Source organism: Arachis hypogaea, chromosome 8 (assembly GCF_003086295.3).
Source record: "Arachis hypogaea cultivar Tifrunner chromosome 8, arahy.Tifrunner.gnm2.J5K5, whole genome shotgun sequence".
NCBI lineage: Eukaryota > Viridiplantae > Streptophyta > Magnoliopsida > Fabales > Fabaceae > Arachis > Arachis hypogaea.
Genome location: NC_092043.1, coordinates 48,494,177 through 48,511,716, shown reverse-complemented (window position 1 = coordinate 48,511,716; position 17,540 = coordinate 48,494,177). Strand labels below are relative to the sequence as shown.

At 31.0% G+C, this 17,540-nt stretch overlaps 2 protein-coding genes across 5 annotated transcripts; one reads left to right on the top strand and one right to left on the bottom strand.

Moving 5' to 3' along the window:
* Positions 1–2,180: 2,180 nt before the first annotated feature.
* Positions 2,181–5,235, top strand: LOC112708007 (serine/threonine-protein kinase SRK2A). Its single transcript, XM_025760091.3, has 9 exons — positions 2,181–2,761; positions 2,980–3,054; positions 3,177–3,278; positions 3,366–3,419; positions 3,520–3,612; positions 3,717–3,809; positions 4,053–4,157; positions 4,250–4,348; positions 4,594–5,235. Exons 1-9 carry the CDS (start codon positions 2,642–2,644, stop codon positions 4,927–4,929), a joined length of 1,077 nt encoding a protein of 358 aa, XP_025615876.1. The 5' UTR covers positions 2,181–2,641; the 3' UTR covers positions 4,930–5,235.
* Positions 5,236–5,878: 643 nt separating this feature from the next.
* LOC112708006 (TOM1-like protein 5) lies at positions 5,879–10,710 on the bottom strand. 4 transcript variants are annotated; one of them, XM_025760088.3, is made up of 12 exons: positions 10,392–10,699; positions 10,218–10,287; positions 9,593–9,689; positions 8,926–9,053; positions 8,476–8,554; positions 8,207–8,305; positions 8,000–8,113; positions 7,407–7,564; positions 7,082–7,157; positions 6,903–6,988; positions 6,625–6,795; positions 5,879–6,529 (listed from the first exon to the last, which is right to left on the bottom strand). In XM_025760088.3, exons 4-12 carry the CDS (start codon positions 9,033–9,035, stop codon positions 6,166–6,168), a joined length of 1,257 nt encoding a protein of 418 aa, XP_025615873.1. In that variant the 5' UTR covers positions 9,036–9,053; positions 9,593–9,689; positions 10,218–10,287; positions 10,392–10,699; the 3' UTR covers positions 5,879–6,165. The 4 variants fall into 4 exon arrangements, with proteins under 4 accessions (XP_025615873.1, XP_029144498.1, XP_025615875.1 ...); XM_029288665.2 differs by having other exon boundaries at positions 10,218–10,710; XM_025760090.3 differs by lacking the exon at positions 9,593–9,689 and having other exon boundaries at positions 10,392–10,680.
* Between the last annotated feature and the right edge of the window lie 6,830 nt (positions 10,711–17,540).

Sequence of the window (17,540 nt, the reverse complement as noted above, 5' to 3'; positions counted from 1 at the left end):
TCATCACCAAAAAAAAGTCGAAGGACTATATTGATGTCCAAACTTGAGTCTGGAGGACTAGTATAGGTAATTTTAAATTTCGAGAACCAAAATAAATAATTGCGTGAATTTCAGGAACCAAAATGAAGATTTAGTCTCAAATATCAGATAATGATGTATTGATTTGATGGTGCCAAGATTTTGGGCCTTGTCTTTTCATAAAGAAGGGTTAAGATCCCCCAGCAAAGTTATCGTTGGGGTGTTGAGACAAGATTTTGTATCTGCAATAATAACAGAATTTTTTTTAAATAAAAGAGTAAATTATCAAAAATGCATTCAAATAATTTTATTATTTATAAAAATATACTTGAATTTTATTTTCAATAAAAATGTCCACAAATAATTTAAATAGGCGATAAAAATGTCCAACATTAAATATGTATTTTTAAAAAATATTTTAGAAATTAAATTTTGATACAATTTTTTGCAAATATGATTAGAAAAATGAGATTTTTTATCCTTAAAATTTAGTAATTTTTCGTTAAGTATATAATTTTTTTATCAACAACTAATAATATTTTTAAAAAATAAAAAATATAAAGATAAAATTTTTATCAATTTTTTGTGTATATTTTTTAAATAGTTTTTTTTTTAAATATTTTTATAAAATTTTGAATCAAATACGTAAGCGGTTTATCAAATACAAAAGTTTGCGATTTATGAAAAACTATTTTTTTAGATATTTTTATTCCATTTTAAAATTATTTAAAGATAATTTTTTTAATCACAAAATTCGAATATATTTTTGTTAATAATAAAGTTATTTGAGTGCGTTTTTTTAATAATTTTTTAATAAATATATTAAATTTTGTTTTATTTCTATTTGTTAGGATATTTAGTGGAATTCTTTTAATATTATTGATTTAACTTGATTTAATTATGCCAAATAGACAAATATTGGGTTACTATATTTAGAGTAAAAAAGGTATAGTGTCACGTATAATTAAGAAAGGTAATGAAGTTGGTATTATTAGATACTGAGAATGAGAGGTAATAATGACTAAGACTCACATGATAATCAAATTGGTATTATTAGACAGTATTTGGAAGAAAGACTGATATTGAAATTGAAAGATAGAGATAGAAAGATAAAGATTTGTTTGGATGAATTTTTAAGAAAGTATTTTTTTTTTAGTTATATTTTTTTAAAAGATCTTATGAAAAAAGTAAAAGTAATTTTATGTTTGGGTATCTTATGTAAAAAAATATTTTTATTTATCGATTATATTTGGGTATAACAATATAAAAATACTTTTTTGTTTATCTATTATATGAAAAACATCTTTTTTTAAAGGAAAAAAGATCTTTTAAAAAAGATGTAAATTATAACTTCTCAAAAAAGATATTTTTTTGATTTTTTTAATGCCTTTACTTTTACTATTAGAAATTTGCCAAACACATTAAAAAATAAAAAATATCTTTTTTCATTAAAAAAAGATTTTTTTTTGGACATGAAAAGAAAAAGATCTTATTTTATCAAAATAATGACATAAAGACAGATAACTTTACACATTACACCACTTCTCATTCTCCACATTTTTGTTAGAGCATATAAATTTTTACAAACAACATACATTTTTTATCATAATATAAAAATTTTTACACATAACATACATTTTTTCTATAAATATATTGTTAGTTAGATGAGTTAATTATAGTTCTTTAAAAATTTATGTTGTGTACTAAATTATATTATATGTATTTTATTAGTTTGGTGTTATCTTTCAAAAATTTATGTATTACATACCAAAAATTTTTATGTTGTCTACCAAATTTTTTGTTGTGCGTACCAAATTTTTTGTATTATATTTTATTAGTTGCATGTTAATATTTTAAATAAGTAGTCTTTTAAAAATTTGTATTATGTATAAAAAAATAACAAAAAAAGAAAAAATAACACAATAACGACGATGTTATTAAAAAAATATACAGAAAAAAAGATAACGTCGTTAAAGAACGAACAAATAAACTTTTGAGTAGACTTAATTTAAAAATTACTCTTATCACCATAATTTTATAGGGACAATTAATTATATATTACTGCATCATAAAAAATACTGTTTATTTAATCAAAATTAAATTCTTATTCAAAATTTTCAACAAGAAATTTCCTTCTAGTACCTTTTCATTCAAAAAAACAAAAAAGTAAAAAAAAAAAGAATGAGAAAGGAATGAAAAGAAAAAGACAAAAGAGAAAAGGTGGAAAAAGAGAGAGCGAAAGAGAACGAGACAACAAAGCCAACAAGGATAACGAACCTGCACTCCCACTCATTTTCACTCACTCCATTCTTCTTCTTCTTCTTCCTCTTCTTCTTCTTCTTCTAATAATAATCCCCATGGCTATGGATTCCAATTCCATTCCTCTCTCTTCTTCTCCACCATTTTTCTAACCTTATTCTCTTTCTCTCTCTCTTTCTGTCCCTAATTTTATACAAAATCAGAACAGATTAAGAAACAAGTTTCTATTCAGTGAAAAGCGACCAGCTTTGGGTACCCTTTTGATCGAATTGATGGACAGAATGACCCTCTGATTCTATTTCGATTCCGTTTCTGTCTCTGTTGAGGATCCAATTGAGGGTTTCGTTGGTTAACTGTGATCACTATGGACAAATACGAGGCTGTGAAGGATTTGGGAGCTGGCAATTTCGGTGTTGCCAGGCTCATGAGGAACAAGGTCACAAAGGAGCTCGTCGCAATGAAATACATCGAGCGTGGCCGCAAGGTTCTCACTCCCCCCCCCCCCCCTTTTTTATTCAATCAGTTCTTCTAAATTGTTAGATCTTTTGATCCATGATGGTTTAGTTTTGTAATTCAATCCAATTATCTAACTAACTGTTGTTGTTGTTGTTGTTGTTGTTGTTGTTGTTGATTTGAATACAATTTATCATAGTGAAAGGATTATTGTTTTTATTTGAAATTAATTATTAATTTTGAATTCAGATTGATGAGAACGTGGCTAGAGAGATTATCAACCACAGGTCCCTTAGGCACCCCAATATAATTCGTTTCAAGGAGGTAAAGAATTTCACTTGTTTCAACTCTGATGGATAACTTCTATTTTGTTGAGTAATTAATAGTAATACACTATGCATAACAAATATTGATATCTTTGTTTCAATGGTGTTTTGATTTTGCAGGTTGTGTTGACTCCGACGCATCTAGCTATAGTAATGGAGTATGCTGCCGGAGGAGAACTCTTCGAGAGGATATGCAGTGCTGGCAGGTTCAGTGAAGACGAGGTTACCCTGTGTCTTATGATTTTCTGTTTTATTTTGCTGCCTTATTCTTGTTGTCATGTCTAACTTTTCTCCCGATGATTGTTTCAGGCTAGATATTTCTTTCAGCAGCTGATCTCTGGTGTCCATTTCTGCCATAATATGGTACTTTGAAAATCGCGGGCTTGCGGCATTTCCCTTATTTAGAAATTAGCAAATTGGGAAGTGAGAGCTAAAGATTTCAATTTTCTTTTTCACTTTGCAGCAAATATGCCACAGAGATTTGAAGCTAGAAAATACCCTTTTAGATGGAAGTCCAGCACCTCGCTTAAAAATTTGTGACTTCGGTTATTCCAAGGTATTGGAACTATATCATCAAGCTTAAAGATTCTGGATAATACTAAGTATTTTACTATTATTGTTATTATTATAGTTTTTGAGTGTTCATTCTTCATTGTATAGTCATCTTTGCTGCATTCGCGACCCAAATCAACTGTTGGAACACCAGCTTATATAGCACCGGAGGTTCTTTCTAGGCGAGAGTATGATGGCAAGGTAAATATATTTGCTCCACGTTGAATTGGTTCTCTAGGGTTCCTCTCATTGGATTGAATCTTCACCTTTCCATCTTTAAACTTTTATATTTTGTATGGAGGGGCTGAGAGGGTGGAATTTGTTCTGTAACTTATTCACTCATCCCTAGTATTATTTCTTTTCTCTTGTGACCATCCCTAGTTTAAAATTCCATGGATATGATTGTGATTCCTACAATGTTTTCTCTTCTAAACGTTGTTTTAGTTGGCTGATGTGTGGTCATGTGGAGTGACTCTTTATGTCATGTTGGTTGGAGCATATCCATTCGAGGACCAGGATGATCCGAGGAATTTCAGAAAAACAATTCAGGTTTGTTTCCTGCCCTGCGATAACGACTTTAAGGTGTTTCTTTTGATATTTTTCACATTATTCTTATCGCTATCTTCTACTCTATTTTGCAGCGTATAATGAGTGTTCAATACAAAATCCCTGATTATGTTCACATATCTCAGGATTGTAGACAACTTCTCGCTCGTATATTTGTTGCAAATCCATTGAGGGTATGCAGTAACTTTTACCAACTAAACTTTTTTCGCTGCTATTGCAATTTAGATTGTCACCTTGTGGATTAAGACTTTGTTGTTGTTGATTAATTTTGTACACTCAAAATGAAGAAACATATAATAGCTAGAATGTGAATTTTATCAAACAAGAAAACAAGATACTCTTGAAAACTTAACAAACTACATTTTGGAATTAAGGCTTGTTTATCTTTAGCTAACTGCCAGATAATATTGTTTTCCAGAGAATCACACTAAAGGAAATTAAGAACCACCCATGGTTTTTAAAAAATCTTCCAAGAGAGCTAACTGAACCGGCTCAAGCTATCTATTACCAGAGAGACAATCCAAACTTTCATGTTCAGAGTGTGGAGGAGATAATGAAAATTGTGGGAGAGGCGAGAAACCTGCCTCCAGTATCTAGGCCTGTCAAAGGTTTTGGCTGGGAAGGCGAAGACAACGAAGGAGCAGAAGAAGTAGAAGAAGAAGTAGAGGAAGAAGTGGAGGAGGAAGAGGAAGAAGATGAGTATGATAAGAGGGTCAAAGAGGTTCATGCAAGTGGAGAATTCCAAATTAGTTAAGCAGTCAAATTCTTGTGTACTGGTTAAAACTAGAAAAAAGAAAAGGAAAAAAATTTCTGGAAAAAAACAGCTATTTATTTATGTGTATTATAGTTATAAATAGAACTGCTTTAAACCAATGAGGCATTCTAATGTATGGTCTGTTGATGTAATTTTGTACTTGTATCACAATGGATGCCATGTATAAGAACAACATTAGATTACATTCTAAATTGCCATGTATAAGAATAGTAGTTAACAGACTGGAAATGATGCTCTTATATATAAGGAGGATCTTTTGTTCTCCAATCTTTTTGTTGTGATGCCTCTTTTGGTGTGGACAAAGAAATTATAGTGGTTGCTTGATTACCTCCTATGTTACCTTTCCTTGTTAACTTACTAATATTTATGGTCAAAATGCTTATAGTTCAAAGTAGAGTGATGCATCTAATGAGATGAGCGTTCAAGTAAAGTTAATATTGTTGCTTGGTGATTTTTGTAAATATGAGTCCAAATCTTGTAAATTGTGCACCCCCCAGTGGAGCTACCAATAGTCTTATGCTTCATTAATACTTCGTTCATCTGTTTCTTTGATCATGTTCCTTGCTTAGCTAGTTCAAAACCTAACCATGATTTTCAGCAAGATTTGCTTGCTCATTGTTCTCATCATATTCACCGTCAACCGCACCATACGAACCACCACGGCATCCCAGCGGATGTCAACAATGACTCCAAAGGTGCTTTACTCCGTTTATCCATATTTTAGCTAAGTTGCCTTTCATGTTTACCCTTCAAATGAACTAGACAATGTATGATTCACCTTGAAACTTCTCTATGTATAATTATGATCAAGCCAATGTAACATGAATTTATGGCTAAAGAAGTATCACTATTCCTCATGGGTTATTATTAATATCAATGAACTATTGTGCTTCTTTCTTGCTTATATATATAAAATGAGAATACCATCTAAACAATAAAATATTGATATAACTATATTTTTATAAAAATATGAGAGTAAAACCCCCTAGTATAAGAGTGAACTGAAGCAAATGCATTTGTCTTGCCCTATCCAAACTATATCACAAAATCACCAACTTCTCACAAATTTAATTCTCAACCTCAAATTCATACCAAAAGAGAAGGGGGGGGGGGGGGGTAATGGAGCAAAATATCCTCTCTCTCTCTCTCTCTCTCTCTCTCTCTCTCTCTTCTTTTCTTACTTATTTTTTTATTTTTCATTTTTATTTTAAGAGGTTAATCACTAAGATCATAGCTTCCACTGAGAGAGCTGCTACCATTTCTACTGTGTAAAGAGAGGCCTCTCATGTGGCCAGACAAATTAGAACCATCCTTATTTTCCTGAAAGAATCTTTCCCTCTCAATGTGCTTTGCCGGCGGTGGCGGAATTGTCACATGAGGAACCTCCCCATTTGGTTTTGCATGTGGAGGCGGCAGCATTGAAGCAGGTGGCGAACGGGTATTAGCCTCCCGAGATGGCTCCAAAGAGAGTGGCCGTATTAGCGGACGGTGGAGTCTCTCCCCAAGCAAACCCAAGCTTGGGATCTCGGTTTTTTGTTTTTCGTCTTCAGGCCTCGCGCAAGCCTTTCCTTTGCGTAATCTACAAGGCATTATAGTATTATGGAAGTTAACCCAAAAAAAAAAATATCAAGATTGAAAAGTATTCAGTTTGAGTTCAAAGTAATGGCAAGAAACCTTCGGACTAACTGTTCGGGCTCCTCTTCCTCCTCCGCTTCTTCGTCTTCATGATCAAATCGAGGAGGAGCAGTTGTTGTAACTCTGCCAGCTAGGAGGTCATCATGTCTTGCTAGAACTTTATGAAGCTGCTCATTCAATTCGATCGCCCGAGAAACTATCCTCTCGTCTCTACGAAATGCCAATGCAGATACCAGTTGAATGTCAAAATTGACTGTAAACTAAAAGGAGCATGAAAATGTATAGGCTAAAAGTGGAGAGACTCGAAGGAGCCTTACCGAGAAGCCATGACAAGATGCATTACCCTTTGCTTCTGAAACGAACATTGTTCGACAAGGTCAAGAGTGAATTCATCCCTTGCTGCCTACAAAAGAAATAACATTTTTGTTTTTCAGCAGCAGTTAAAAGTTCAAATCTTTACGGTTCAGAGTTCTATAAGTATGCGTCGAGGGCTCACCTGAGGGTTTTGAGCATCAACTGCATCAAGGACTTCTTTTAGAACTTGTAATGCATTACTTGCCTTTTGAATGATGCTGCAAAAGATTTGAAGATAAGAACAAATATGTTAAGAATGAAATTACCAATGAAATGATATCAATGGAATTTTAAACCGACTGTTATCATTCATTTCATTTGATGAAAAACTACTATCTTACTTTCAATTTAGACCGAAAAGAAAAACGAATAAATACATTTCAGCTAGAGAAGAGTTTTTGGAGATCATGTCAACAATATCAATCACAAGTACAATAAAACTGGGGGCGGAAAAAAAAAAAAGTCACCTAGATTCAGGGACAGTCTCGGCATCCTTCGGAGGAACACTTTCAGGTCTAGTTGGGGCCTGCTCCCTGTTCGGTACATTATTAGTCCCATTCGGTTGTGAATTAGCATGATTTGATTGGACCACTTCAGCCCTTTGAGGAAATTGTACTCCGGCACTCTGAAAAAAGTATAAACCAAATTCTACAGTGAAACAAAAACCTCCCAATGCCGATTTTACCATATTCAAGACTTGTATCTGAGACCATTAGTTAAGGGGTATGAGTATCTGTCATTTCAACCAACTAGTACACACAACCATTATTCATATTACTTTGTAAAAAGTACTCATTCAATCATCTTTAAGTGCTAATCATGTAACTGCAACTACCATATGATCCGACCATAACGGAGCATATGCAGATAGCACTGAGAAAAGATTCAGTTGCTGATTAAATTTAATAATATGCAATATATATTTGAAATCATATAATTGAAATTGTATCACTTTTTACTCTGCCGTGAATGAATCCCGACCACAAACTATGAATCAAATGAATCAAGATTATAGCACTAGAATATCTAAGGGGTCTGGGTCGTATATCTCTCTACTCACCACCAACTCATAATATGCATTGTAATACTGCGGAAACTTTCCGGAAGCACCACCAAGGGATGTCTGTGTAGCATCGAGTAGGAGAAATATCCGCTCCCTCACAGGAAAATCTGACTGCACCACCATAGAAAAAAGATGAAATAAGAAAAGGATATCGAAAAGAAGAATAACATAGCTAAAGAACAAAACCCAATGGAGAAAACTTACCTTTTTCTTCACAATTTTCACAAGAATAGGGAGTATTCCGGTATCAATAACCTGCTCATGGATATGCTCTCCAACATTGTTCATCAACATCTCCAGCAGCTAGAAAATCATTAGATGGAAGATCAGTTAGCAGGAAACCATAGAACACAAAGCAAGTAGTGTAAATACACAGCAAAGTAAAGAAAAATTATCTCTATACTCGGGTATAGGTGACAAGTAATTTCATTAAAAGATTATAAACAAGCAAATTCATAAGTCATTATACTCACCATGACAGCAAAAAGTTGAGTATTGTGGTGTTTGCTACCCAAACGCTTTTTGATAGATTTGACAACATCTCTAGCATGCCTGCATATTCAAAAAAACTGATGGGTAATTACAATAACACAATTCGGATTATTGTGAATTCGTGATCCATTTATCATAAAAAGATGAATAAAGCTCAGCCCCATGGGACAACGAAGGGTTAAGAATAATGATGAGCATAATTTAAATTGCAAGTATGTGAAAAAATTGAACATATTTCGTAGTTGCAACCAAAAAGAGCTATGATTGATGAATAATAATAACATAAGTATATGATAAAACTATGTGATTCAGTATCATGTTATGCAATTAGTATCAACCAAACATTAATTTCTGAATGTCTTAGCCTTTTAGGGTCCTGATCAATCTTGAAGAAACATCATTGCATAAGGATATTGAATCTTTGTGCATACCTTGGATCCTGAGCAACTAATTCGCATATTTCAATATTTTTTGTCCAATCAGTTTCAGTCAGCTTGTCGCTTGTTGCGGCGTGGACTAGCTCGGCTGCAGTCAATGCCATCCTTTTCTATATAATAATCTGAAAATGAAATAGCATGTAAAAAAATAAAATTAAAAGAGAATTCAGGAATGGAACCAAACACAGAATAATATCAACAGAACTTGAACTCGGTTATTTATCGAAAATGCAGCCCAATGCATGAGGTCCTGCTTAGTAGCCTTACTCCATGTCACAAAGCAGAATCATTACCGTTACGCACTTACGCTAAGATTCAAGATCTAAACTAGTGATTTATCAACATGTGCCAAAAGAAATAGTCTTCTGAAAGTTTTTCCGAAAAAGGGCAGAAGGTTAGACATTAGTATGTATATGAAGACAAACGCAATAAAGATGATACTTTTAAATGGCAAACACAGAAAGCATTAGATCCGAGTTTTAAATCAAATTACACTGTTAGTCTTCATATATTGGTAGGGCAGTGGAATGCAATGAATGAAACCGAATATAAAGAATTACCATGAGCATCACAACACTTGCATCAAAATCAATTCTAACTAAATCAATCTTACAGAAACAGCACCAAACACATAATTCGAATCGTAGTTAGAAAAAATCACCTTAAACTAAACTGGCCTCAGTTCCAAGTTAAAAATGCTGTCATGTTAGTGATGTTATAGTAGCAATCAAAGTCAGAGCAGCATATCATGAACTACCCTGCAATAGGAAATATATATATATATATATAAAGAAATCACCCAATAATTCAGCACTACAATCAATCTCAGCATCAACACAAAGAAATTGAATTGAAAGGGGGAAAAATCAAATACGTACATATCAAAAGGGGGCATAAGTAGGTATAACATACAAAAGAAAAGGGACCAAAGCCATATAACACCCAGAAGAGACTCTGAACTACGAAGTTAAAATCATTTCACATTACTTCATACTTTTCTTTCCACAAAAGCAATAACAAAATTAATGGGTATCGTAATCAATTAACCAACTAATCATAATTAAGCTCATAAAAACCATGAACTGCCTTAACATCCAAAACTGAAATCATGATTCTAATTTGCTCTCAGATCTAACTTAATCAAACACCCACCAAACAAAACCTTACAACAAACACAACCCAGATTAAAAAACCAAAAAAAAGAAGAGCAAAACCCATTAAAAAATTCATTCTTTTCCTTTCATTTTTCATAAACTTGATTTGATAAGAGTGAGAATCATACGTACCAGTGAACACAGACACAACTACAGAGATGAGGAGAAAGAAAGCGTAGAAGCACTGATATGTTCTAAAGAGCTGCAGCATTTGATTTAATTAATGGTCATGGAAGAAGAAAAAGAAGGAGCAGATCAAATTGAATGTAAAGTTTTATTCTTTTTCTTATTTTCTAAACTTTAAACCTTTTGGGGCATATGAATTTTGATGAGAAAAATGATGATGATGATGATAATGACGAGATTCTCAAGTGGGTGAACTCTGTATATGGTTAAATTTGTGGACAAATTTATTTGGTATGTAGTATAGTAATTATGGAAAAAGTATATAGAAATAAAAAAATGAAATTAATTAAATAATATAGAAATTGAAAGCGGTTAGAAAAGAAAAGAATCTAAGGTTGGGTTGGGTTGAATGTTTGAAGAAAACGGCACCGCCATCTGTCATTTGCTTCTTTTTCGCTGGAAAATGGTTAGTGGAAACATGGTGTCACACTTCAAGTACATTTATTGGAAAATTTTGGAGTATAACAACAATATTGATGTTCACTGATTTTATCCCTTTTTTTTTTCTCGTGGTATTTTCTACGCTTTTTATTTTTAGAGTAATCACCCACACTAGTTTTCGAGGATTTTAGAATCGGACATTTTAGTTTTCAAAAAAATTAATATATAGATTAATCTCCAAAATTTTACTCTGACAGACAAATAAGTCTTGAATTCATTTTTTAGCAGTATAATTACCCAAATCAGTCCCCAAAAATTTTAAAAACGGACATTTTAGTCCCCAACAAAAACTAATATACAAATCAATCTCCAACATTTTTCTTTGTTAGACATAATAGTCCCCCGTCTAAAAATAAAATAAAATAAAATAATTATTATTATTAATTGTATAATAATATTATACTACATTATTCATTAAATTCTTATATATATATATAGTCACTCAATAATAATAATAATAATAAAATTATTAGAGATTATTTTATAAAAAATTTAAGATTAAAACTATTTGATATTTTTGTATTTAATATAATTAAAAGATGTCTTATGTAAAAAAAATATATGTTTGTATTAAAAAATATGTACTAAAAGAAAATATTTTAATTTAAATTTATATTAAATACATATTTTTTTAATACAAACATATTTTTTTAAAATAATACATCTTTTGATTATATTAAATACAAAAATATCAAATAATTTTAACCTTGAATTTTTTGTAAAATAATCTCTAATAATTTTATTATTATTATTATTATTATTATTATTATTATTATTATTATTATTATTATTATTATTATTATTATTATTGAGTGACTATATATATATAAGAATCTAATGAATAAATTTATCATTATTTTTATCTAGAAAATACAAAAAATCATGGTATAATATTATTATGTAATTAATAATAATAAATAAAATTATTAGAGATTATTTTACAAGAAATTCAAGGTTAAAACAATTTGATATTTTTGTATTTAATATAATTGAAAGATGTACTATTTTAAAAAAATGTTTGTATTAAAAAATATGTATTTAATATAAATTAAAATTAAAATATTTTCTTTTAATACATATTTTTTAATACAAATATATATATATATATATATATATATATATATATATATGACATCTTTTGATTATATTAAATACAAAAATATTAAATGGTTTTAGCTTTTAATTTTTTGTAAAATAATCTCTAATAATAATAATAATAATAATAATAATAATAATAATAATAATAATAATATTATTATTATTATTATTATTATTATTATTATTATTATTATTATTATTGAGTAACTATATATATATATATATATATATATATATATATATATATATATATATATATATATATATATATATATATATATATATATATATATGTTGATAACTAGGTATAATGTTGTCGTGGATATGAATTATTGTGTGAAGTGATTATAATTGTGGATTGGTGTGTTATGGAGTAAATGAGGGGTGTTGAGGAATGATTGAACTTGGTTGATGCAAATTTGGTAAGTTTTAAAGGGGTTTTAGATTTAAATGTTTTGAAAGTTGAGGTTTGGCATTTTAATAAAATCGTTGATTTTTGGCCAACTTTGGTGGGGTATAACTTGGTCTCCGGACCTTTAATTTTATCAAACTTGTCTGGAATGAAAATTTGGTTCGAAAGGTTTACACCGTTTGAAGAACGGAGAAAAAATATTTTAAAATGAAAAAGTTACGCGCGTCCAAAATTTGGTATGCAAAACAGGAGTTTTGGACATAGCAGCTTTTTGACATTCTGCTATGCACGCATATGTAAGGACACACGCGATGCGGTCATTGAGCACTGCCCAGAAGCCCGCGTACACGGCAGTGTGGCGGGTACGCGGAAGTGGAAAATTTTCACGGTTGCATACGCGGCCATATGACACGCGACGCGGGCAAAGCTCTCGGTTTGAAGGTCTTGCATACGAGGACCAATGACACATATGCGAGAGTGTCCAGAGTATCGTTCCTGCATATGCGAGCAAGGTGCTGCATACGCGAACCCCTGTTTTTCAGAAACATGAATTTTTACTTTTTAAACTATTCCTTTAACTTTCAAAACCCTTGTAACACTTGTTTAAAACTTGATAGTTGGTCTTTGGGTAATGGAGTGTAGTATGATTATGGAAGGAAGTATCTTATTGAAAAAGAAAGAGGTAAAGTGAATAGTGATAATGGCTAAAGTGCTGTCTATGTAATGAGCCTGATGGCTATATTGATAATGAATCATGGCTAGTAATGACTATATGAATTTGAATGATTATGTGATTTGTTGCTATACTGATATCTGATATATGAGTTTTTCTGGGTGGAAGTAGTGGCTTGCCACCACGTGCTCCATGTTGAGACTCGATACTCTGCTGATTCTATGTCGTAAGTGTGGTTGGACACTTATACCTTTCCGAATGAGCACTCCCCCGTGGATATACACATGTGTGTGTTATATGATTATGAATGAGTACGATTTGAGATTTGGAAATGCACAACAGAGGGACAGTCCAATGGTTAGCTACCAGGACTTGTCGGGTTGGCTATATAACCGACAGATGAGACTCATCAACCATAAGACAAACATATATCATATGCATCTATGTGTTTGTTTGGAGTGCTTTGTTTGGAATACCTAACTGATCATATAAACTACTTGCTACCTGTTTATCTGCTGTATTTGTATTCTAATTGTAATTTCTTTATATGTAATATATGTGTTTTAAAACAAATAATTCCAATGGCGGCTGGAAGGTTCGGAGTAGTTGGAAAGAGGAGTGTTGAATTAGAAAGAAGATCCTTAGTTAGTCGCCTAAATTTTTAGTTTAGTTGTGTTTTATAAGATTGAATCAAATGTCGGAAGTTCTAGGATCGCCTCTGGTTTTCTCGAGATCTTATATGTTAGTTATGTTGGCACTGTTATCATATTGAGAATTTCGATTCTCATTCCATACATATTTTGTGGTTTTCAAATGCAGGACATGAAGCACCTCGCAGAGGCATACTGGGAGCTTCTGAAAGCGAAGAACTTTTGTGTTTTTGAGACTCTATTTTGGTTTTGATGTATATTTAGATACTCTTATATCTCCACTATATATGTATACTATGTTTTATCCCTCTTAGAGGATAATTTGGAAAAACAAATTCTGTAAACAGTATTTTGTGTCTTTTTGAGATTCTCATGTGTATATGTATATATGCTCTGTGTGATAGGGTGTTACAACTGACTTCCCCAAATTAACCGTCTGACCACTAAAACTTTCATAATTTGCCAAAAGGTCTATAATGCTTTGACTAGTTTTAGTTGAGCCCCTGCAGAAAAGAATGGAGTCATCTGCGAATAAGAGGTGATTAATAGTCGGATATCGTCGATTAACCTGAATCCTTTCAATGAGTCTGTTTTGCTCTACCTTGTGTAGCAAAAAGAATAAACCTTCAGTACAGAATAAAAAAAGGATAGGAAAATAAGGGATCACCTTGATGTATACTCCTATTTGGCCTGAAAAAACCAAACTATTGACCTTCCACAATAACAAAGTATGAAACAGTAGTCACCAATTCATTGATCCAGTTAATCCACTTTGAACCGAAACCACTTTTCTCCATAATATACCACAGGAAGTATCATTCAACTCTATCATATGCTTTACTCATGTCAAGCTTTATAGCCATTTCAAACTCAAGGCCTCTCTTCTTGCATTTCAAATAGTATATACATTCATGTGCAATAAAAATGTTATCAGAAATAAGGCGCCTTTTAAAGAAGGCACTTTGATTTGTACTAATAATCTTATTCATTATTTCTTGTAATCTATGCACCATAACTTTTAAAATAATCTTATAAATAACTGAAGACAAACTAATAAGTCTTACTTGAGTCATGTTATTTATGTTTAGATTTTTGGTATGAGATAAATCTAGGTGTGATTGAAGTTCCTGAGTATATGACCACTATGAAAGAAACTCCGAATTGCTCTAAATATATCCCCACCAACAATTTTCCAAAAAAAATAAAAAAAAAATAAGTGGAACCATCCTCCCATGGGGCACTTTGAGCATGCACACTGAATGTAGCTCTCTTAACCTCCTCTATAGACACTGGTCTTTCTAACTTTTAGTTCATCTTAGCTGTAATCTTAGGCTCGAGCTCCTCTAGGAATTGGTTGGGATTAGCATGACAAGTGGAGGAGAATATATCACAAAAATACTCCTCAGCCACTTTAGCAAATCTCTTTTGGACAAGCTACTTTATTGTTACCAACTAGTCTCTAAATTCTATTCTTTCTCACTCTAGACTGAAATTTTTTATGGAAAAATTTTGTATTTTTGATCCTTTTTTCTCAATCATTTACTCCTTAATTTTTTTTCCAGTACCACTCATCTTTAAGACATGTCCTTTCCAATTTTTTTCTCTAATCTAGTAATTTTTTCTTCTCCATGAACACTGGAAGCTCTCCTTTCGTCAAGGGCTGCTTGGAGCTCATCAATCTCTTTCTTCGAGGATTTTATTGTGAATCTGTCAATGAACCAACCTATGTCGACATTCTCTAAGTTTATGAGCCAAAGAAAACATAGCTGATCCCACAACTTTCATGTTCCAAACCTCACTCACAATCCTCCTAACCTCCACTTCTTCACACCATCGTTCCTAGAATTTAAATCTCCTGTTAGTTCTCTATATTTGCGGATTTGTATCCAAGCGTATGGGTGCATGGTCAGATCCAGATTTCAATAGCTTTAGAATCATTGCTGTCTTATAAAGTGTCTTCCAGTGTAATTCAACTAAAACTCAATCCAACCTCTACTTAACTAAATCAGCCCCTTGTTTTCTATTTGACCAAATGAAAGGCCAGCCATTTATTTAAATATCTACCAGTTCGTTATTATTAATAAAATTATTAAAATATAAAATTGTTGTGGATAATTTTAACCCACTATCCTCTTTTTCAAATTAAAACGTAATGACATTAAAATTTCCTATAACTATCACTTTACTTTAAAATTGCTGGATTGTTGTTAAAATATCTGCAAACTGAGATGCTTTACTGCTGTTCAAACAACTTAAATGCATACCAGTAACTCCCACACCTCCTTTCTACTCTCATCATTCACTGAGAAAGCAATAAAAAACTCATTAGCACTAAGAACACGAATATCAGCGCAATCCTTCCATGTCAGAGCTACACCTCTTACAATTCCGTTAGGATTAATAATATGAAAATTGTTGTAGCCGTGCAATCTGAACTTAATTTCTACTACTGAAATTCAATTCAATTTTTATGAAAATTAAATTTTAAATTATTTTCAAACACGGGTAAATAATTAATGTTGGCGCTTAAGTTGGCTGCCCATAAAAATACGCCACAACACAATGTTACAATCGTTTGTCATATAAGTAGTTATGTTGGTCTTTAAAAATGCCAACCCAAAAGCATAAAAACAAAATATTCTAAACATGGCAAAAATTTAAGAGATATATATAAAGAGATATGAAGTTTGGAGCAGAAGATTGCAATTGGCACCAGCCACAAGCTATCAATACATTAAAATAGATTTATCATTAAAGCTTTATACATTTATGATAAACACTTTGTAAATTGTTTTTATATAAAATTAATAATTAAAAATTATTAAATAATTTAATAAATTTAATTAAATTATTATTTAATATTTTTTAACTATTACCTCCACATAAAAATAATTATATAGAAATTTCCACCTAATATTGTAGTAGAAGCTAAGGTTCAAAAATGTCAGCCCCGTTAGATCCGCGTCTGGTAAGAACAGAATCTAAATTTCAAAGCTTTAAGGGCAAACATTATTTTGAGAGCGAAACAGAGCAAATTATTATCAATTCATTATTGAAACTCAGTGTGTTTATCAGTTTGATATATCTGACACAGCTATGACGACTCCAACAATACATCTCTTCACAAAATTATTATTTTTTTGGTTTTGCATAATTTTTTTGGTGGGTTCTTAAATTAAAATGCATTTTGTTTATTATTGTTAATTCTTATACTATAAAATTAATCCTACTAAAAAAACTAAATTAAATAAAAAATATTTAAAAAATACTGAAAAATTATGACTAAAAAAGCATTAATTTAATACTTTTTTTTAATTATAGTCAAAAGAATATTAAAAAATGTGATTTTGAGATTTTTTTAATTTTTATCTAAATATAATTTTAAATAATATAATCCAAACAACATTCATTTTATTATAATTTATTTTTATATAAAGATTATCAAATATAAACCATATTAACTCTAATATATTTTTCATCAAAATTAAATTAAAAAAATTATTTTAATACAATCCAAACATGCAGTAAAAAAATATTTTTTTTCTAAAATTAAGAGTGAGATTCGAACTCACGATCTCTAAATGAATATAAGGAGATTATGCTATTTGAACTCGTTGACAAAAAAATATTATTCATTTTGCTTAAGTAAATTACTTAATGAGAAAGTGACCAGCACTTTTATTAAAATTTAGCTAACACTTAACTATAAAATAAAAGTGAATAATTTCACACCATTAAATTTAATCTTACACCATTAAAATAACTAATGATAATTAATTAATAACTACATGCCTATAAATCACAAAATTTATTAGTTGTCTAGCACTTCTCTTATTTAATATAAAGATTTATGTCTTAATTTTCATTTTCATGTGAATAGCTATTATTATTCAATTAATTAAAGATGGAGGCGAAATTCACTAAGAGCCATCACTATCTCCATTGCATGGTTTTTGTGCTTTAACAATAACAACGCTCTCCCCAATTCTCTCTTA

What these genes read in the sequence shown, in the direction of transcription:
- LOC112708007 (XM_025760091.3), top strand. Translation starts at nt 2,642, where the DNA reads ATGGACAAATACGAGGCTGTGAAGGATTTGGGAGCTGGCAATTTCGGT. An exon ending in GCAGGTTCAGTGAAGACGAG is followed by an intron (nt 3,279 to 3,365) that starts GTTACCCTGTGT and finishes TGATTGTTTCAG; the next exon opens with GCTAGATATTTCTTTCAGCA. An exon ending in TCCATTTCTGCCATAATATG is followed by an intron (nt 3,420 to 3,519) that starts GTACTTTGAAAA and finishes TTCACTTTGCAG; the next exon opens with CAAATATGCCACAGAGATTT.
- LOC112708006 (XM_029288665.2), bottom strand. Translation starts at nt 9,035, where the DNA reads ATGGCATTGACTGCAGCCGAGCTAGTCCACGCCGCAACAAGCGACAAG. An exon ending in TGAAAATTGTGAAGAAAAAG is followed by an intron (nt 8,114 to 8,206) that starts GTAAGTTTTCTC and finishes ATGGTGGTGCAG; the next exon opens with TCAGATTTTCCTGTGAGGGA. An exon ending in TTGATGCTCAAAACCCTCAG is followed by an intron (nt 6,989 to 7,081) that starts GTGAGCCCTCGA and finishes TTTCTTTTGTAG; the next exon opens with GCAGCAAGGGATGAATTCAC.